Raw genomic sequence first — 18,912 nt, 5'->3', positions numbered from 1 at the left:
TCTGTGCTAACAGCGGGTTCAAACAGCATGATCATTAGGTCCTCAGAACTACAAGGACTTTTTACTTCAGACCAACTCTAGCCTGATTCCTAAATTTGACAGTAGAAGTCCGGAGAATTTGCCTGTTCCCAATACCACAATGAACATCAGTATTTGGCTTTGGATTTTCAATTCACAAGTCCCTCAAAACAAAGCTTGACTCGTTTCATTGCAATCCCATTTTTTAAGCCCCATAAACTACATTGCCTCTTTCTTCCCCCCATCCCTATCTCAGCACAACCATTATCATTAGTTGTTAATTATCCTGCATGCAAGAAACTTTTAAATTACCACAACAGCCCTCACTGGTATGAATAAGTAACTATGCATCTAGAAAGCACAGAAAAAGTGAAATATGAGTGCAAAGTAACCTCTGATAAAATACTGTTAATAGCTTATCATAATATACCGTTACTTAACACACCGAATGCTAATTGTAGCCTAAAGACCACTGCATCACCAACAGAAACTTGTCAGTATTTATTCTGCCCATTTTTCCGTCATTTGATGTTTACCCCCAGAGTAACACGTAGAGCTTGACTTCTACATCAAAATCCCAGACCGGTAGGCATTTAACACAATGGTATGGACCCAGCCAAAAATGAACCAGTACAAAGCGGCTTTGGCAATGAACTTTTAAAGGGCACAAGAAAATAACTAAGAATTTTCTTCCTGGCTAGCAATTTAGAATCCACTTTTTAAAATATAGGCTTGCGTCTGCAACACAGTATAGTCACCAGTTTGAACGCGACTGTTGACAAGACTTAAATAGGTTGTGCACCCACCAGGGCCGTCTCTGCTGCATGCTCCCCATCTCTCCCATTCCTCAGAAGCAATGCAGCACTTCGCTGCATTCCTGGAATGAAGGACAGTGCTAAGTATGACTTCTCTTGGCAAACAGGCAAAACGCTGTCTCCTCGGACAAGTGGAGAAGTCAGAGGAGTGACAAGACACCAAGCATGCTGTGAACGAGAGGTCTAAGCACAAGACTTCAATTTCTGTACTCAAATACTGAGCCATATAGCTCACAAATATTTAATCACTTAAATACTGGATGTGTAAGAGCAACGATTATAAGTGTGACTTTCAGCATTTATAAACCCTGAACTAGTAAATTTTGTGGACTTTCCTCTCCATACACTGTAGGAGCACACTTTCATCTCTTCTTGATGAAGTGTCTTTTCTGAACAGCCTTGAAGCCAATCACTAGTGTCACACAAATTAGTTCTGGCAGAGGCATTTGCCTAAAGAGGTTTTATTTTTCCATAAAGATGAAACTAACACATTACTCAAAAATCCGATTAAATACCGAGTATCAGACTGAAGCTGTTATCTTCTAAACCAGGAATCAGCAACAGTTCAAGGATAGCGAGCACAATGCATTGGTTACCAAATAGTCAAGATGCCAGCAGAAACTCAGGACCCAAGAGATGCTCTCCCTCCAAGGAATAACACGAAACCAATCCTCTTATCCACGGTACTTTCTGGGACACAAACCATAGCTTCAGGCCAAATCTCAGTGAATTAAGAATTTGTGGGAGCTGGAATTGTGTTCTCACAGATGGCTCTCAGAAGGAGCTGCAGTTCCCGCTCCTGGGTGTATTCTGTTCCAAAAAAAACAAAGCATTCACACACCACAGGCTGCAGATGTCTGTGTCACATCCACCTTTGCTCATGTAACCCCTTTGACATTTGTCAGGCTGCCCATGAGTGAAGATTATGGATAAAGGCATGAGCTACGCTTAAAAGCATCTGTGACCAGCAGGTCTAGAAGTTGCATCTCTAAACATGCTCACCACATCTTCTCTGCAACTTAATATTTCAGAAACTGGAACTTACAGAATGCAATAAAAGCTACTAATTAATTGGAGGTTATCTGAAGAAACTTCTCTCTCTACATCTCAGGTCTTGAAGAGCAAGCCTTGCAGTGGATGTTTTCACCATTATCTTAGAAAACAGGAACAACTATTCCTGAATCCTTACACAAATCTAAAGATTTTCAGAAGGCTTGATGTAACAGCAGGTTCCTCTGAATCTGTTTTCTCCCACTACAGCCACGTCCCTTTGGATCACAGCCCCCAGAATTTTTAAAGATCCAGAGGATGGCACGGATGGTACTAACAAATATTAAGATAATCCTTCACCTTGACAATAGAGAGAAGCTACCCTCTATATTTCCTTCATAAAAAAGTTTAAAAAAAAAAAAAAAAAAAAGATTTAAGAGAGAACTCTGACCTCCTGGCTTTATTAAGTCCTGAACAACTTAATAAAATAAATTTAACTCTTCAAATTGCCCCAGTGGCCTTTTATAAGGCAGGCAGAGATCACATACTACAGGAAACTCCAATGAACATGACAGCAAACAATACTGCCATAAAAACATCCCATATGTTATTCTATGAAGCAGTAGTTTAAGATCACTCCCAAAGATCAAGTAATGTCTGGTAATATCTCCTCTTTGACCAAAAGCAGGAAGAAGTGGTTGTCTGAAGTGAAACAAACCTACAAACCAAGTGCATAGTGTTCAAGAAAACACAGCCGAACATATCCTCTTTCCAAAAAGGAAAAAAAAAAAAGCGGGGGGGGAGACACGACACTTAACCTCAGTAAAGGCCTCAAAGGCATGGGGCAATCTACCATATTCTCTTCCAAAAAAATATTAGAGCTTTCCCAAAATGGACCATCATCTGCACGTTTATCAGACATCTAGAGAAGCTCCAAGCTAACACACTCATTTCCAAGGCACTCCAGGTTACAAGTAAGATGAATGGAAACACCAGGAGGCATCTGTTCAGACTAGCACTTTGTTTTTTAAGTGCTGATACTTTATTTCCAGTGAAGAAAGGAGAGCCCTTAAGTTGGCCTGAAATCCTGTTCCCTTTCCCCTCAGTATTTCCTGTGATACTCTTGGCAAGTACCTCAGATGCACACAATCTCAAAGGCACGTAGGTACCCAATTCCCAAACTATCTGTCAATACTTAGGCGTATCTAGATAAAGGAGTACAGAGCTTCGGAAAATGCAAATCATGGCCTGGCTCAAACCTCAGGAAGAGCTACAAAGAGGAGAGCAATCCCTGCTAGGGTTTAACAGCGGGGCTTTAGCCACCTCCAGAGCTACACCCTCTGAGAGCTCTTAAAAAGCAGGCTGCAAGTGAGTCAGAACAGTAAGCAAGAAAACATGCAAGCGCAGATTAAAAATAACCTTTTAACAACCAAGGGAAAGAAATACGGCAATGCTTCTTAAACCCAAGACTGAGAAAGAGCACTGCTTCCTCCAGCAGGGAGACGCAGCTCTCGCCCTGAGGTGTTCGCCACCGAGCTCCTCGCCCACACCAGGGCAGCGCTGGTGCTGAAGGAGCCCTGGCACAGGGAATTCTCTGGTGATTGCAGCACATTTCTCACCACTGATCGGACTGTTAGACATCAGACCTTTCCCTACACGGAACCCAAACTCAGCAGCCCACATATCTCGCTGGCTTTTCATTCTTTTTATCCTCCCCACAGCAGAGTCCGGCTGGGGGCAGGGAGGGCTCCGGCTGCCGTGAGGTATTCAGCCGGCAGCGCTGCTGCAGGTGGGGATGCGGGGCAAGGGCAAGGCTTCCCCTCTCACCAAAGGGGCCAAATAAATAAATAAATAAAATAATAATAATAAAAAAAAAAAAAACGTGAGGGAAGAAATGCGCTAAGCGCCGCAGCCAGCTCTTTGTGGACACACCTAACCCCCCCCCAAAGGGACACCCCGCTGCCGGAGCCTGTCACGCAAAAGCTGTAACATAAAAGGTTAAAGCCAACATGTCCGCGAGGAAATATTTGCGTTTCCCTCAGAGACGAGCCCCTCTACCGCCTCCCAGCCCGGTTCGGGCCACGGGCAGCCAGCCTCCCCGGCTTCTAAGAAAGAAATCGTGAAGGGGAAGAAGAAAAAAATAATAATAATAATAAAATAAGAAATATAAAGGAATAAACCGGCCTCGCTCCGGGGCCTCTCCTCCCATGGGGTGGGGGGGGGAAAGGCCGGGGTAGAGCCCACGGACCCCCTCACACAGAGCCGGGCGCCCCCGCCGCGCCTCTGCCTCCTCACCCGCAGCTCCTCGAAATCCGCCATTTTCTACCCGCGCCTCCTCCCGCCGCCGTCGCCGGGCCCCGCCGCCGCCGCCGCCACCACCATCGTGCACCCGGTGCGCGCCCCCGCCACGTGACGGGGAGAGGGCGGCTCCGGCAAAGCGGGAGGAGGGGGAAAAGTGTTAAAAAAAATAAAAAAAAGAGTGAATAAATTCGAAATTAAAAGCCCTTCAGGCCGCCCCCCCCCCCCCACCCCCGCGGTCGCAGGGAGAGGGCGGCCCACCGAGCAGCTGAGGGGCTGCCCCGCCTCAGGGCGGCGGGCTCCGGGGGGAGTCGCTGTGAGGCGCCGTCCCGCACCCCCGGGCGCTGCTTTTTGCCCCAAATTAAGTTTAAACACGTAAATATATCTTCTAGGTACCCGCTAGGAGCCCTCCGGGCCCCGCATTTCAGCCATCGCCACCCTAAATATGCAGGCGTCCTACTAGACCTCACACGGAATTGTGCAGCAAAAGCTGTTGTAGGCTTGTGGTTCTGGGGTGTTAAATGAGAAGATCGGGCTCCAGCGGTAATTTTACGGCTTTCCTAGTTTTGTCCGTCTAACCCAAAACACATCATTTGTGTTACAGTGATAATGTGACACGTTTTATTAATAAAAAATGAGGCAAAAATGTCACTGGCAGTAAACTTAAGAAGTGGATAATGGGTTTCCTGCTGTAAGGGAAACACTGAGACATTTACAGAAAAATAAACATTGAGGTGCAGCTGAGAATACTATTTTCAAAAGCAGCCAGAGATCATTATCTAGTCACAATAATTACCTAGTCACAATATTCAGTTTCACTGGCAACCGAGCCATTAAGCCAAACAACTGGTTTATTCCAATAAGAAGCAAAACCTGAGCCAAAAAGAAGGCGAGCAGCCAAACTGACTGAAACAAGAAGTTGGAGAAACGTTGGGGAAAAAAAAGGTCTGAAACATAAAATACGCTTTCCTGTACGAACCAAAAGGCAGCATTTTTTGAGACTGACAGGCTCAGAGCAGTGACTAAGCCACAAAATACCTCGGAACAAATTGAGTACGCCAAGCCAGGAGCCTCTTAACAGGCCAAGTCCAGCTTCACTAGGAGGTATTCTGGCAGACAGTTTTGGAAACTGATAGCAGAGACGATTCTGGCACCCTGGGGCAGCAGAGAAAGGAAAGGGTATTGCAGGACTCCAATACATATCCCCACTCAGCAGAGCTGTCAATAAGCTTCTCAGCTTTTATAGCAGGTATCGATGCCTGCCATACATGCTAGCTACAGTCACTCAATATCCCTACATGTTCCAGTCACGCTGAAATTCAATAATTAACATTACTAAGGGTAATTTTGTAGTAGCCATTTGACTCAGGCTTTCCTTTTTATTTATTATCAGCTAGTCCAAGACAAACCCCTTAAAGTGATAAAGCTTTAAACCATAAGCTTTAAATGACAGACAGCTAGTCCTTGACTACACAAACTGATCCTATACTTGGTCTTGCAATAGCCATTTCCTTGAAGACTTAAACATAAGGACTTCAGTATTTCCAAAGTCCCCCCCCCCCTTTTTTTTTTTAATCAAAAGGAGGAATTGAGGAACTTGCAGCTTGCAGTCTAATAAAATGTGCTTTCTACCACAACATTGCATAAGTTCAACTCAGTGAACTAAGCAAGCCTATCAGACGTTTCTTTTTCCCTGCATTCCAACACCAGACTAAAAGAGGCAATCCACAGGTTAGGAGCTCTTAGATCATTAAAGCACCCAGCAGCACAGGCCAGACCAAAGCTTTCTCTCTTCTTTTGGAATACTCTCACATCTTTCTTCCTTCAAATGCACATAGAAACAGCAGTGTTCAAACCCACACCAGAGCTAGATATTTCTTTTCTCACTTACACTCACCTCTCAAATCATAACCAAATCTTTAAACCTCCCTATTTATCTCACTCCCCGTATTCACTGAGATAACAGCAGAAAGATTATAGTTTGTGTTTTAATGCCACACATTCACAAGATAACCTTACTTGACAGCCTATCAGTAATTTTTCAATTAAAGAAAAGAGCTTTATTTTCCCCCCAGGCCAGTTTTTCTTTACAATCTTTCTGCTAGTTTTTATGGGGGTCATACCCTTGAAAAAACAATTACTCCATACTGCTTAAGCTTTTTACTAGTTTCCTACTCAACAAAAGCAAAAGACACAGACCTGTCTTTTCTTCCATTATCCTGTCTCTAAACCAACATTCTCCCAGATCTCTCTCTTCTAAGTTTTCCAAGAACTAGAACCCATCTCTTCTTTTGCTCTAACTCTTCACTACAGATTTTTTAGGACTTTCATACTTACCCAACCACCTCAGACAGTGAGCCATCTTAGCAGCTTTTTCCAAAGCAGCTAATTTGTAGCCCCATCCAGGAGGGTATCACAGTGGTAGTTGGTTTGTTTTTCTAATAAGCTCTAATTAGGGTAAGATGTTAAAGATTTGTATATCAAATTGGTTGATATTTGGCTGAATATGAGCCAGCAGTGTGCTCAGGTGGCCAAGAAGGCCAACAGCATCCTGGTTTGTATCAGAAACAGTGTGGTCAGCAGGTCTAGGGAAGTGATTGTCCCCCTGTACCCTGCTCTGATGAGGCTGCACCTCGAGTACTGTGTTCAGTTTTGGGCCCCTCGCTACAAGAAGGACATCGAGGTGCTCAAGCAAGTCCAGAGAAGAGCAACAAAGCTGGTGAGGGGTCTGGAGAACACATCTTATGAGGAGTGGCTATCAAGAGCTTAGTGATATGGTTTAGTGGAGGACTTGTTAGTGTTAGGTCACAGATTGGTGATCTTGGACATCTCTTCCAACCTAGATGATTCTGTGATCCTATGGGGACCTAGAGGAGCTAAGCATCTGCCCTCTAAGTAGTTAGGCTTGTTAGAATAAAATCATACAGCTGGGCTTCAACCTTCTCTAGTAATCTTTCTAGGACTATGCAGCCATATTCCAGGACTACACATTCAAGCACTGACTTGCACAGCTACAATACCTACTGAAATACTGACATCTGAATATCTGATTATTCCCCCCTGCTTCCCACAAACACATTGCAGACGGTAAGAAAAAGAAAAACAAACAAACAAACAAAATCCTACAACTCCCAACATTGCATAAATTACACTCATCAGCATTATATCTCAATTAACTCCTCCTGTGCTGCTGAAGCAGCTGCTAATAGACAACTGATTATGAATTACAAGCAGTGATAGGATGGGGAGGGAGAAGGTTTGAAAATACGTTTTGCGTGTGCTGTATTTAAAGAAAAAAAACTTCGCAATGGCAGCCTTAGGCTTCTTAATTAATTGTCTTTCCTATCCCACAGCCATTTACTTTTTAAATTAACACCAAGGAAAGTAGATGAGAAATTGTAATAAAGTGATGCTGAACATCTTCCCTTCTTCTGTTAGCTCTAGAGGGGCATATAGAGCTTTATAGGCCCACTTGTTTGCTCTGCTGCCTGTGAAAATTTGGGCTTTGACTGGAGACGAGATGTCCTGAGTAGGATACTTCATATTAGAAAGAAATCTCCACGTGGGTGCTTTGTATCTGCACTTTCTGTTGCCCTGCTAATTGACAAAAACAGGGCTTAGGTAGGACATAATATTGTGTCCGTTATGTCAAGACATGCAGTGAAGTTATATATATAGCTAAAGAGATAACAAACTCAGTAAGTATGTTCTTACCAGAATAAAATGTAAATTAGAAATCTAATTTGCTTTCCTCTATTTTTTTGTATTCTAATCATTTTTGATGATGAAATGTATATTAATTAATTTCACTTGCCTATCCTAGTGTACTGATATACAGCTATATTTTAGTAATTAGCATACAAGTGAAATATTTAAATGTTGACTATGAAGTTGTTTATCCGACCATTGTTGTTTTTATTAAATGCCTATTAAATTTAAGGCCTAGATGAGTGCCCTAGCACTAGCAATGTCTTTTGTAGGCTGTTGAATTGCTTGTGAACACCTTGATCCTGACAGTCAGTGCTAGTTGGCTACAGCAGTCTGTCCCTGCAGATTTAACTGGTAAGGACAGACTGGAGCTTTCATGGATGTTTCACAGTCCTGAGAAAGGTCTCTCTGATTGTGGGTGAGCATTTGTCTCTAAAGACAGTTTGGAAGATTCTTTTACAAACATATGGTGAAAATTATCCTCAAGTCTGTGATCTAAGGATCGAGGAGACTCTCTTTTTTCCATCAAAACAGCAGCAAACAGCACATTAAGATGCCTCTATCCTTTTAAAAGAGATGTAGAAAACTCTCTCCAGTCAAGCAAAGCCAAGAACCCAGGCTATTCTCTCAACAGTAATGATATGATCTTGGAAATCTAATTGGGATGACTTGAACACTAACTTCAATTACAGGATCTTCTCTTTCAGAGCCATAAAAGAAAAGTACCCAATAATGGAAAATGAACACATTACCTATTCTACTGCAGCGTTAATGCCACAAAATTAAACAGAAAGTGAGAGAGGACCAAAGTTGGATATTGCGATATCAATCTGATCCACTTTGGAAAGACCACGTTTTATGGGAAAAATTGAATTTAAAAGATTCGTATTAAATTACATGCTTAAGAGGATTGAAGTGCAACAAGAGCATAGCTCTGCTGACTGGACAGTTAATGTCTGATGCAGTCATGCTTTTGCCTAGACATCCCTGAGAGCAGGGCGTATTGAAAGGAGAGTTTTAACAAGAGGTGTGTGGACTTTAAGATAAAAAAAAAAAAAAAAAAAAAAAAAGTAGTGAAAAAGCTTGAAGGAGCAGAAAGCTTGTGTTGGCCCTCAAGGGACAGCAAGTTTTGGGGAGAGGAGCTGGTGTGTGGGGTGCTGTAACACCACTTTATATGGAACCGCTCCGAGGGGGGCCCCGCTCGGCGCCCAGCGCCCCCTCAGCACCGGACCGTTGGCCTCCATGTTAACGGCCGGCACCATGACAGGACCCGCCTAGGTGAGCGGGACGTGCTTAGCGCTGCGCGGGGCTGCCTGGCTTTATTTCGTGGTGATTTGCTTTACGTTGTCACGGCTTGGTTTATTTTGCCTTGTTGTGCGTTATTTTTGCTTTATTTCGCTTTATTTCGCCTCGCTTTACTTCGCTTCCCCCCCACCTTGTACCGGCGGGCCCCGCCCGCCAAAACACCCCACCACACCGCTCAGGTAAGCCCGGCGGCGATTGGCCAGCCCCGCCGCCAGCCCCGCCTTCCCTCCCCACGGCGATTGGCCATCCTTCAACCTACCGTCTCCTTCTCCATAACCCATTGGCTAAGTCGCCGAGCAATCTTCCACCACCTGGCGCGCCGATTGGCTGCGGGAGGGAGCGCCGGTGGCGGCGGGCCTCTGCGGCTTGTGGCGACCGGTGGCTGCCGGCAGCGGGCTCCGGAGTCCCCCGCCGCCCATCCCTGCCCCGCGGCCTGTCCCTGCCCCGCCGCCCGCCGCGATGGAGCTGCCATGCGGGGCGCTGCGAGCCGCCCGCCAGGCGAGGGAGGCGGTGAGGGCCGGGGGCCGATGGGGACGCGCGTCCCGATTGCTATGGGAACGGGAGGGGCGGTTCTGCGCATGCGCGGGGAGCGGCGCGCGCAGGTGCCTAGGGGGTGAGGGAGGGGCCGCCGCCATCATGGCGGCCTGAGGGGAGGGGGGGGGTCGAGCGGGTCCTTATGGGGCCGGGGGGGAGGCCTGAAGGGGCCCTTATGGGGTCTGGGGGAGATGAAGGGGGCCTCGGGAGTCCTTATGGGGTCTGAGGGGGGATGAAGGGGGCCCTCATGGGGTCTGGGGGTGCCCTTATGGGGCCTTTATGGGATCTGAGGGGTGCTTTATAGGGCCTGAGGGGCCCTTATGGGGTCTGGGGGGGGGATGAAGGAGGCCTCGGAGGGTCTTTATGGGCCCTTGGGGGGAATTAAGGGGGTTACAGGGGTCCTTATGGGGACTAGAGGGGTCTGGGGGGGCCCTTATAGGGCCTGTATGGGATCTGAGGGGAGCCTTATGGGGCCCGAGGGGTCCTTATGGGGTTTTCGGGGAGATAAAGGAAGCCTCAGAGGGTCTTTATGGGGCCCAGAGGGATCTGGGGGGGGGAGGGGGGGAGGAGGGGCTTCATGGGGCCTTTATGGGACTTGAGGGGAGCCTTATAGGGCCTGGGGAGTTCTAATAGGGCCTGGGGGGGCGCAGAGCTGTAGGAACTGGGTGTAGCGCCGTGGGGGTCTCTGCAATGGCGGTGGGCCCAGCACTCTGTAGGGATGGAAGTCTCGTTATGTCTATCCTGTTCATTTCCTCTCCGTTGGCAGGGGGGTGTCCCTGGTGTTGTCCCTTCCTCAGAGCACTGCAGCGGACGCTGTCCCCTGTCCATGGCAGGAGCTGGTACTGTGAAGGGAACAAGCCCACATGCCCTTCTCCCACTTCTTCCCACACTTTTTTTTTTTTTTTTTTTTTTTTTTTTTTTTTTACAAAAAGTGCTGCTCTGCCTCCTTCTCTCCCTCCCTTTTTGCAATAAACTTGGCTGCCCTGCTGTGTCTTCATCCTGCAGGTGGGTCGAGGCTCCAGGAAGCCCAACAGCAGCAGCAGCATTTTGTTTTATGTCTTAACCTGATCTTTTGTCTCCACCTGCTGGTCAGATTCAATTGATAAGCAGCAGGGCTGTGCTGCGAGAGTGCCAAAAGCTTTTCCCCAAAAATCAGAATCATAGAATTGGTTGGGTTGGAAGGGACCTCAAAGATCATCTGACTCCATCCCCCTCACCATAGGCGGGGATGCCACCCACTAGATCAGGTTGCTCAGGGCCTCATTCAGCCTGGCATTCAGCCTGCTCCAGGGATGGGGCATCCACAGCTTCTCTGGGCAACCTGTGCCAGTGCCTCACTACACTCACAGTGAAGAATTTCCTCCTGGTCCACATCTTTCTAATGCTGGCACCCTGCATGTGTGCACAATTTCCTGCTGATGCTGTGCGTGAATCTGACAAAAGGTAGTTGCTGGGAGCAGTCTGGGGACAGAGGTGTAGGTTATGTCAACCTCTTCAGTTAGCAGATATATACATGTATATTTACCTCAGAATGGGAGTCCCCATGTCACTCTGAGCACAGATACCAACCACGAAGGAAGGTGCCCTGAGGTGGGTACTGCAATGGTGTTAACGTGCAGAAGGATGGCAAAACTTGGGCTGTGCAGGCAGGGGAAAAGGGAGATGGTTTGGAACCTCACCAGCGGGGATTTGGTGAGCCCTGCTGCCGGGGCTGATTTTTAATATTAAATGCAGAAATGTCTATATGAATGGGACCTGGAATTCAAGAATTCTTCCCCCCTCAGCTGGACCACTGAGTTTGTGTTGGTTTGATTTACAAGCTGATTTCTCTGTTCTGCCAAAAGACAGAATGGACTGGAGAGATGGGATTTTGTAGTTTGCAGGGTGGATAGAGGTGTTTGTATTCTGCACAGGGGCAGAAATTGGGAGCCTGCTTTGTTTAAGACCATCAGTAGCTGAGGAGCAAGCTGGAGGTGCCAAGAGGAGTGGGTTTTTATATTCTTGTTTTAAGGTTCCTGACTTATTCTTCTGTGGTTGGAGCATAGGTACATAATTCCAGTATTGCAGTTCTGTATCTAAAAATTAGGCCGCTACATCTTTAATTTGTATCGCTAAAGGTCTGGAATTTCTGGTTCCCCAGTCCTGTACCTACCTATGGGGCATTTTTTTCCCATTAATATGTGTTGTAGAATGGAGATGATTGTTTCCTACCATTTTTGGGAAAACTGTTTCAAGAAATAAACCCTTATTATGAATAGAGTCCAGCAGAATAATTTCAGTCCAATCTCAGCTATTTAATGGTAATGAGTAAAGGGTGTGAGCATTTGCCTAGCTAAATATTTTATTCACTTGAGCCAAATTCATTTGTTGCACTGATACAAACCAGCCTTTCCTTGCCCTCAGTCTGTTGCTTTTCTCTCAGGTCAGTGTGTTCTGGTGTACCCTTTAGCAGCAGAATTTTCTGGTCTGGCCAAACTGAGCAGCTGGGGTGAAAGAGAGGCAGAAGAGCAGGCACGTCCCTTGCAGGGACACACAGCCTGTACCTTGAGCTTCACCTTGCAGCTAGAAACAAGAGCCTTACCTGAGATGCTGCCCATCAAAGTGGAAGGGTGGTGGTGGGGAGGAGCGTGCCAGGGGTGCAGACACAGGGAAGCAGCACTTTGGCTTCACCAGAGTTGTGCTTCTTGCTTGTCTCACGTCTCTGTGTCTGTACTGCTGAATGCTTGGCTCTGGAGTTGGGAGAGAAAAGGAGCAACATGCACGGCTGGGAAGGGAGAGGGATACTGGTTTGCTGGGAAAAAAGCAGAAATGCTGATCTGAGGCCCCAGATGGAAGAAGGATGGACTATTCGTTTCACACAGACGTGAGATTTCACCAGAGCAGTTTGGTAATGATGATCTGTTTATGCTGTACAGTTCTATGGCTATTCACAGCACCTCAGTGTAGGTGTAAAATCCCAGAAATCTGTTTTGTGAGGCATCTCACTGGTTTTCATTGCCGCGTATTTTCTATGTTTGTCCTGTAAATCACTCTCAAAAAGCAATATTATTGCAAACTGTAGTGTAACTTAGCAAATTCCCACAAATAAGTAGGAGAGTTAATGCTTATTAATCAATTTGTAAACTCAGCATTCTAAATTTGGACCGTTTAATAACTCACCATACCAAATGCCATTCATTTTAATGCATTTTTCATAGATACATTTTGCTTCAAATTAGTGAGGTCTTGGCAATGTAAAACCTGACTTCAGCAGTGGTTTTCGTAGAGGAGGGAGGTAATGGCGCTCCACAAGTGGCATTTGTGGAAAGCCCTTGACACCAGAGCATGAATTCATGAACGACAGCAGGTAACTACTGCAAAAGGGAAGGAACTGGAAGATTTTCAGTGCACCAGACTCAAATTTTAACATCTTTAGATTTTAAATGTAATACCTCTCAAATGCATCTTAGTGGTATTACTAGGACAGCTATAACTTCAGTTTTGAGCTTGCTGTATGGTTTTAATTATGAAAGCTATTTCTAATCCCTGTTGAGAAACTTTGCCAACTCAATTGTTTGCAGCAGCCTTGTATAATTTGGAAGAGAGAACAGCCTAAAGAAGCATCTTCTCTTTGTGCTGGGAAATTCTATTCAATGGCAGCCAACTTATACATTGTTTAAAACTCACCATTTCCCTTCTCTGCTCATGTTTCAAAAAATATTGTCAGGACGCCAAACAATAATTGAACGCCAGCCTTCTCAAAAGGCTGGCAAGGCTTCAGTTACAACGTGCAAAGGGCTAGGGGAGAGGAAGAACTGAGGGTAGGGAGTGGTGGAGTCTGTGATGCCTCAGCTATGCTCCCCCTCCTGGCTAAGGGGGTCAGCTTGCACTTGCCAGGGGTCACAGAGGCCCAGGATGGGAAGGACACCATGTGCTTATCATGATAAGATCTTCCCTGATGTGATTACAGAGCTAACTGCTTGCCTCTTTGATGAATCCCTGATCACAGACCCCTCTGAAGTCATCTTAGTGAGGTGTGGCCCCAGCTGGATGTCCAAGGGTGAAACATTACAGCGGTAGGGTTGTAACTTCAGAGCTTCTCAACCGTGAGTTCCTCTCCAACTTTGTTCTTCACGCAATCATACATATTAATGCAGAAATACAGGGTCAGATACTAATGAAACATTGTGGGGTTAAATTAATCTTTTAGTAGCTCCATTAATTTGATGGGATTGCACCAGAGACTAGGTTGATTTACAATGTAAATGCATTTTAGTAAAAGGTATGTAACTAAATAACTAAACAAACAATTGCAGTTAAAGATGCATGACTCTAATAGAGTTTAATTTTAAATGGCTGCAAAGAAAGGAGTATGTACCACTCTTTTGTTAAGCTAGAAATAAATAAAATACACTATAAGTGTTGGAGATAATTAGTTAAGTGCTCAACTATTTAGTTTTTAAAACAAGATCACGCTTAAGTGCCTTAAGCTTTTATTAATTGCATGGACCCAAAAATCCCCTGTAGTAATTGAAAATTTAATTACATACATTTTTTGTTCTTTTAAGAATAGGAGCTTATTAAACTTTAAACACTTAAACATCTATTGAAATACCATTGGCTATAAACAACGTGCAGTTCCAAATACTAATTAAACAGGAAGGCTAAATCGCTATAAAGCTAAACTGAATTTTAAGTAACTTTGTACTCGTAAGTACTCTGATTTTTTTCACGCAGTGTAAGATTTACCATTGCAACTCTACACGCAGCTGAAGTCCTGGCAGTGTTACTGTCTGTCTGCACTGTCAGGCAGGTTTTGTGGATATATTTGGAGAGAGGGCCAGTCTCTAGGGGCTGAGCTGGGTTTCAGGAGGGAGACGGGCACGGGCAGAGAGCTGGTCATGTGTGCAGTTGCTGGTGACAGTGGCACATGTGGGGGTTTGTGTGCCAGCTGGAAAGGGGAGATGGTAGCAAATGGCTGGGAGAGGTGGCTTGATGAGAGTGGTCAAGGAAGCAGTGGTCTGTTAGCAACCAACTGGTAAGATTTCTGATTTGGTAAGAGGTATGTGTGGAAAGGTCCTTCATTTCTCTTTGTTCACAGGACTGGGACCAGAGATTTTGATATCTGTGTTCTGTTTTTCAACCCAATGTAATGCAAGTCTCTGTCAGTTAATCAACTGATGTAATGCTTAGTTAACTTTGTTTGGACAGATGGCTAACTTCCTAAAATTAGCCATTGCTATTTGCATTGTTATTAACAAAAGATAAACTTAGAATTAACCTCTCAGTCTACACTATCTTCTGATTTTTAGATGGGACTCTTATTAGGTATAAAGGTTGGCTTTTGCTTCTGCTTGGCCAACCCAAGAAGGGCAGTATTATGGTGAGGTTGGAGTGGGTTGTGAGTACGTGTACACGATGCTCTCCTATGCATCTCAAGGCAAGTCTCTGCCTAGAAGAGTATTTGAGCTGCTGTCCATCACTGTCTAAACTAGGATTTAAAATACCTCTAGAGACAGCAGAAGTAACCTGATGGAACTAACAGCAAAAGACAGACAAGAATACAGACTGTTTTCAAGCATTGATCGTGAGCTCATCAGTTCATCAAATGCAATTCCTCTCCCAACATTACTGTAAATACTCAAACACGGAACACTTGATGTGTTTGTCACCTGTGGCAACCGCTGTGTTTTCATACCATGTCGTAAATACTCAGAAGCTGCTGTGATCTCACCCTTTGATATGTGGGGTTAATTTTTCAGTTAATTTTTCTTTGCATTTGTCTCTTATTACCAGTTTGTTTCTGCTTGCAGCACCTCTCTGGAATGGACCAACTTCATTCAGAAGTTGTTGATCTATTAGGCATTTGCAGAGCACTCTTCCTGCCTGAAATGGTTTGCAAAAATCATCTTTGTACCACCAGTGAAAGGCAAATGGTATTGTAGTTTCATTATGGACAGGGGGACAGAGTGGCTGTGTGACTTTATCAAGACAAGAAAAAGTAGCAAAAGTGAGAAGTGGTGTGTGGTTTCTTCCCCGTTTTCCAGCCAGATTGATTCCTTTGGCTACAACACCAGAATGAAGATATTACCAATCCATTTAATAATATGTGAAATACAAATACATTTCGAACCGGCAGGAAACGTTGTTAAAAGCAAACCCCAGCCCTTTCCTTGTTGTGTCACTAGATGGCCCCACGTCTGAAGCAAACACCCCAGAAAATACCTGCTGTACTGTCTGACCTTTTGCCTCTTCTGCCAGGTACTTTTTACAGGTTTGCAAACACACTGGTAGGCATTAGTTCCAAAAAAAACAAACAAACAAAAAAAAAAAATAGCTAAATGTGCTATCGGGCTAGGGAGGTGATCGTCCCCCTGTACTCAGCTCTGGTGAGGCCGCACCTCGAGTACTGTGTTCAGTTTTGGGCCCCTCGCTACAAGAAGGACATGGAGGTGCTTGAGCGGGTGCAGAGAAGGGCGACGAAGCTGGTGAGGGGCCTGGAGAACAAGTCCTACGAGGAGCGGCTGAGGGAGCTGGGCTTGTTCAGCCTGGAGAAGAGGAGGCTCAGGGGTGACCTTATTGCTCTTTACAGATACCTTAAAGGAGGCTGTAGAGAGGTGGGGGTTGGCCTGTTCTCCCACGTGCCTGGTGACAGGACGAGGGGGAATGGGCTTAAGTTGAGCCAGGGGAGTTTTAGGTTAGATGTTAGGAAGAACTTCTTTACAGAAAGGGTTGTGAGGCATTGGAACAGGCTGCCCAGGGAAGTGGTGGAGTCACCATCCCTGGAGGTCTTCAAAAGACGCTTAGATGTAGAGCTTAGGGATATGGTTTAGTGGAGGGCTGTTAGCGTTAGGTTGGAGGTTGGACTCGATGACCTTGAGGTCTCTTCCAACCTAGAAAAATTCTGTGATTCTGTGATTCTGTGATCTGAAATGTGCAAATGGGCAGCAGAATGCTGTATGATCCCTGCTGCTATGGGCAGTGCACAGGGAGCGGATAGGTGAAGAGGTAAGTTGGTTTTGCAGCGCACTGCACCACACAAAAGCACCCTGACTTGGAGGAATAAAGATTTCTCCAATATCTGTAGTTTTCTGTGGTGGTGCTTCGTTCCAAGAGACTAAGAAGGGTAGTGTAATTGCCTTGCTCTGCGAATATTCCCTTTATGCATCTTTTGGGATTTAAAAGCATAAAGCCTCAATCAGTAGTAACTCTTTCACTTGTCTGCATGCTGTGCGGTGGCAGAGTGCAGCAGAAGTCATTGCGACCAAAGCTGAGGCTTTGCCTTCCAGCGTGAAGGTGGCAAAGCTTTGTGGGCTGGTGGCCTGCAGAGCCCTAATGCTTGGGCTGGGCTTCTCTGGGATGGAGGCAGCCACTGTTTGAGTGCGGTAGAAGCTGGGGCCGGGTGTCTGTACAGGCAGCATGCAAAACACAGTCAGCAGTATGTATCTGCTGTGCAAGCAACATAAAAACCACTGATCTTTCCCAATCTACTAAGTCAGTGCCAGTCCCTTGTACTCTTGTTGGGTCCTCAAGAATAATGCCGAAAACCAGCATCCTCAAAGAGACCATCAGTAATTTATTTACCTAAAAGTGGGTTTGGCCTTACCTGTGTTTCCTGTGATCCCAGCTTCAGATCACAATGAGTAGAGTCAATATGCTGATTTCTAGAAGTCGCTACAAGGTCTAATTGACCTTGTAGCAACTTTTGTTATGACCCTAAGATTCCAGAGTTTACGTCTGGAGACATCCATATATGCATATATGGTAACTTTCATCAGAGTAAAGCTTTTTTCCAGTGTCTTACTAGGTTAGTTTCCAGTGTCCCTTTTGCTATACTTAATATTACACTGTATACTCCCGCAGGTGTAGCTTCACTGAAAAATGGCAGAGATGTCTTACTCTGCCTTGTTGTTACCTCTGAACCATTTGTGAATGCCTTTGGTCTCTCCTGGCTGTGTGAGGAAATCTATTGGCCTGAAATTTCTTTGTGTCAGGACTTGACATGGGTCACTCCTGTGTTAAAACTGGGCAAGCTGGACATCAACCAAAACTATTAATTCTTCAAGTGCATTTCCTTTGTGTCTATGTATCAAGGCACACAAGACAGGAGGTGTCAACAGTGTGCAGCAGGTCTGCATAATGTAGCGTAGTTGTGCAGATTGCTGGCTTGTTCTCAATCACTTTGAGTGCTCAGAAAATGGGTTTCTAATTGCACGGGAGGGATGCAGCCACAGTGGAGCATGTGGTTTGCTTGCACAGCTCTTGGAGGTGCTGTGCATGATGTCTGCAAGAGCCCTACCCTGAAATTCACAATAGCCTGAACCTGTTGGAGGTTCATAGTTGTAGCATGGCCAGGAAGTTGTTTTTCAACCTCAAGATAATTTTCTTTTCTCTAGGAAAAGGTTTCTACCCATCCACTAGCCCTGATAATGTGTAAGAAAAATTGCATTCAAAACCACTTTACTTCCGTTTATTAACAGTGAGTTGTTTTACAGTTCTTACATGCTGTTGTCTTAATTTGTTTGTTTCCACAGGCTACATTTAGATGCTGTTTACAGCAATAAAGAGAATATTACATTTGATCTAGAGTTCTGTCTTAATTCACAGGATGAGCTGCGAACAGAAGCTCGTCGAAAAAATCTCCTCATTCTAATTTTGCATTACTTAGTGGAGGAAGGGTAAGTAATCTAAATAATAGTGCCCTACATTAGTGTTTCTGTGTGTATGACCTCCCGTAACATGTACTTCTGTCCTCTGCTGGACGAATGGACAGCAAGGCCCTTTGCTTCCATATGAGAAAGAAATAAACTATTATTAAATAACTTGACAGCTTGCTGTGCTAATTTCTTTCAGTTCCTGGAACAAAAGTGTCCTATATCATTGCCAAATATGTAAGATCAATCCTTTGCTGAAAGTATTTTTAAATACAGTTTATGGCTTTTATAATAAAAAAGAGATGTGGACAACTTAAAACTACTATATACTTACTAATGCCATTGCTTGCTTTTTTTTTTTTTTTTTTTTCTCAAAAATCACACTAAAGTAATAACTCTCAGGTTTTTCTTCTTTCATTTTTTTGAAATTACCAGGTATATCGATGCTGCAAATGCTTTGGAACAAGAGACAACATTAGGCTTACGTGGCTTTGAAGTTTGTGACAACATTGATCTTGAGACAATTTTGATGGAATATGAAAGCTATTACTTTGTAAAATTTCAAAAATATCCTAAAATTACCAAGAAGGTCCTGGACACTGGTACGTGGC

General features: G+C 44.9%; 2 protein-coding genes across 16 annotated transcripts in view; one reads left to right on the top strand and one right to left on the bottom strand.

Moving 5' to 3' along the window:
• PIAS2 (protein inhibitor of activated STAT 2) overlaps nt 1-6,574 on the bottom strand; it is a 32,725-nt gene extending 26,151 nt beyond the window's left edge. For 4 of the 9 annotated variants that reach the window (XR_014687200.1, XR_014687201.1, XM_084504076.1 and 1 more), the window contains exon 1: nt 4,119-4,273. Coding sequence is in view for 2 of the 9 variants with exons in the window: in XM_084504076.1 (XP_084360202.1) it covers nt 4,119-4,142 (24 nt within the window). In the remaining 7 variants the exon portion in view is untranslated. Of the gene's footprint in view, nt 1-4,118; nt 4,274-6,320 lie in introns of those variants that run through there. The other 5 variants (XR_014687197.1, XR_014687198.1, XM_084504077.1 and 2 more) reach the window with 3 other exon arrangements.
• Nucleotides 6,575-7,795: 1,221 nt separating this feature from the next.
• The window catches only part of KATNAL2 (katanin catalytic subunit A1 like 2), a 32,884-nt gene continuing 21,767 nt past the window's right edge, over nt 7,796-18,912 (top strand). For 4 of the 7 annotated variants that reach the window (XM_084504064.1, XM_084504062.1, XM_084504063.1 and 1 more), the window contains exons 1-3: nt 9,516-9,644; nt 18,255-18,325; nt 18,737-18,903. In XM_084504064.1, the coding sequence (XP_084360190.1) occupies nt 9,594-9,644; nt 18,255-18,325; nt 18,737-18,903 (289 nt within the window). In that variant the 5' untranslated portion in view covers nt 9,516-9,593. Of the gene's footprint in view, nt 7,820-9,228; nt 9,314-9,515; nt 9,645-15,873; nt 15,909-18,254; nt 18,326-18,736; nt 18,904-18,912 lie in introns of those variants that run through there. The other 3 variants (XM_084504067.1, XM_084504066.1, XM_084504068.1) reach the window with 3 other exon arrangements.

This window comes from Aythya ferina (assembly GCF_964211825.1).
Source record: "Aythya ferina genome assembly, chromosome: Z".
NCBI classification, from domain to species: domain Eukaryota; kingdom Metazoa; phylum Chordata; class Aves; order Anseriformes; family Anatidae; genus Aythya; species Aythya ferina.
The sequence above is the reverse complement of the archived record's forward strand: the minus strand, read 5'-3'. Positions and strand labels throughout refer to the sequence as shown.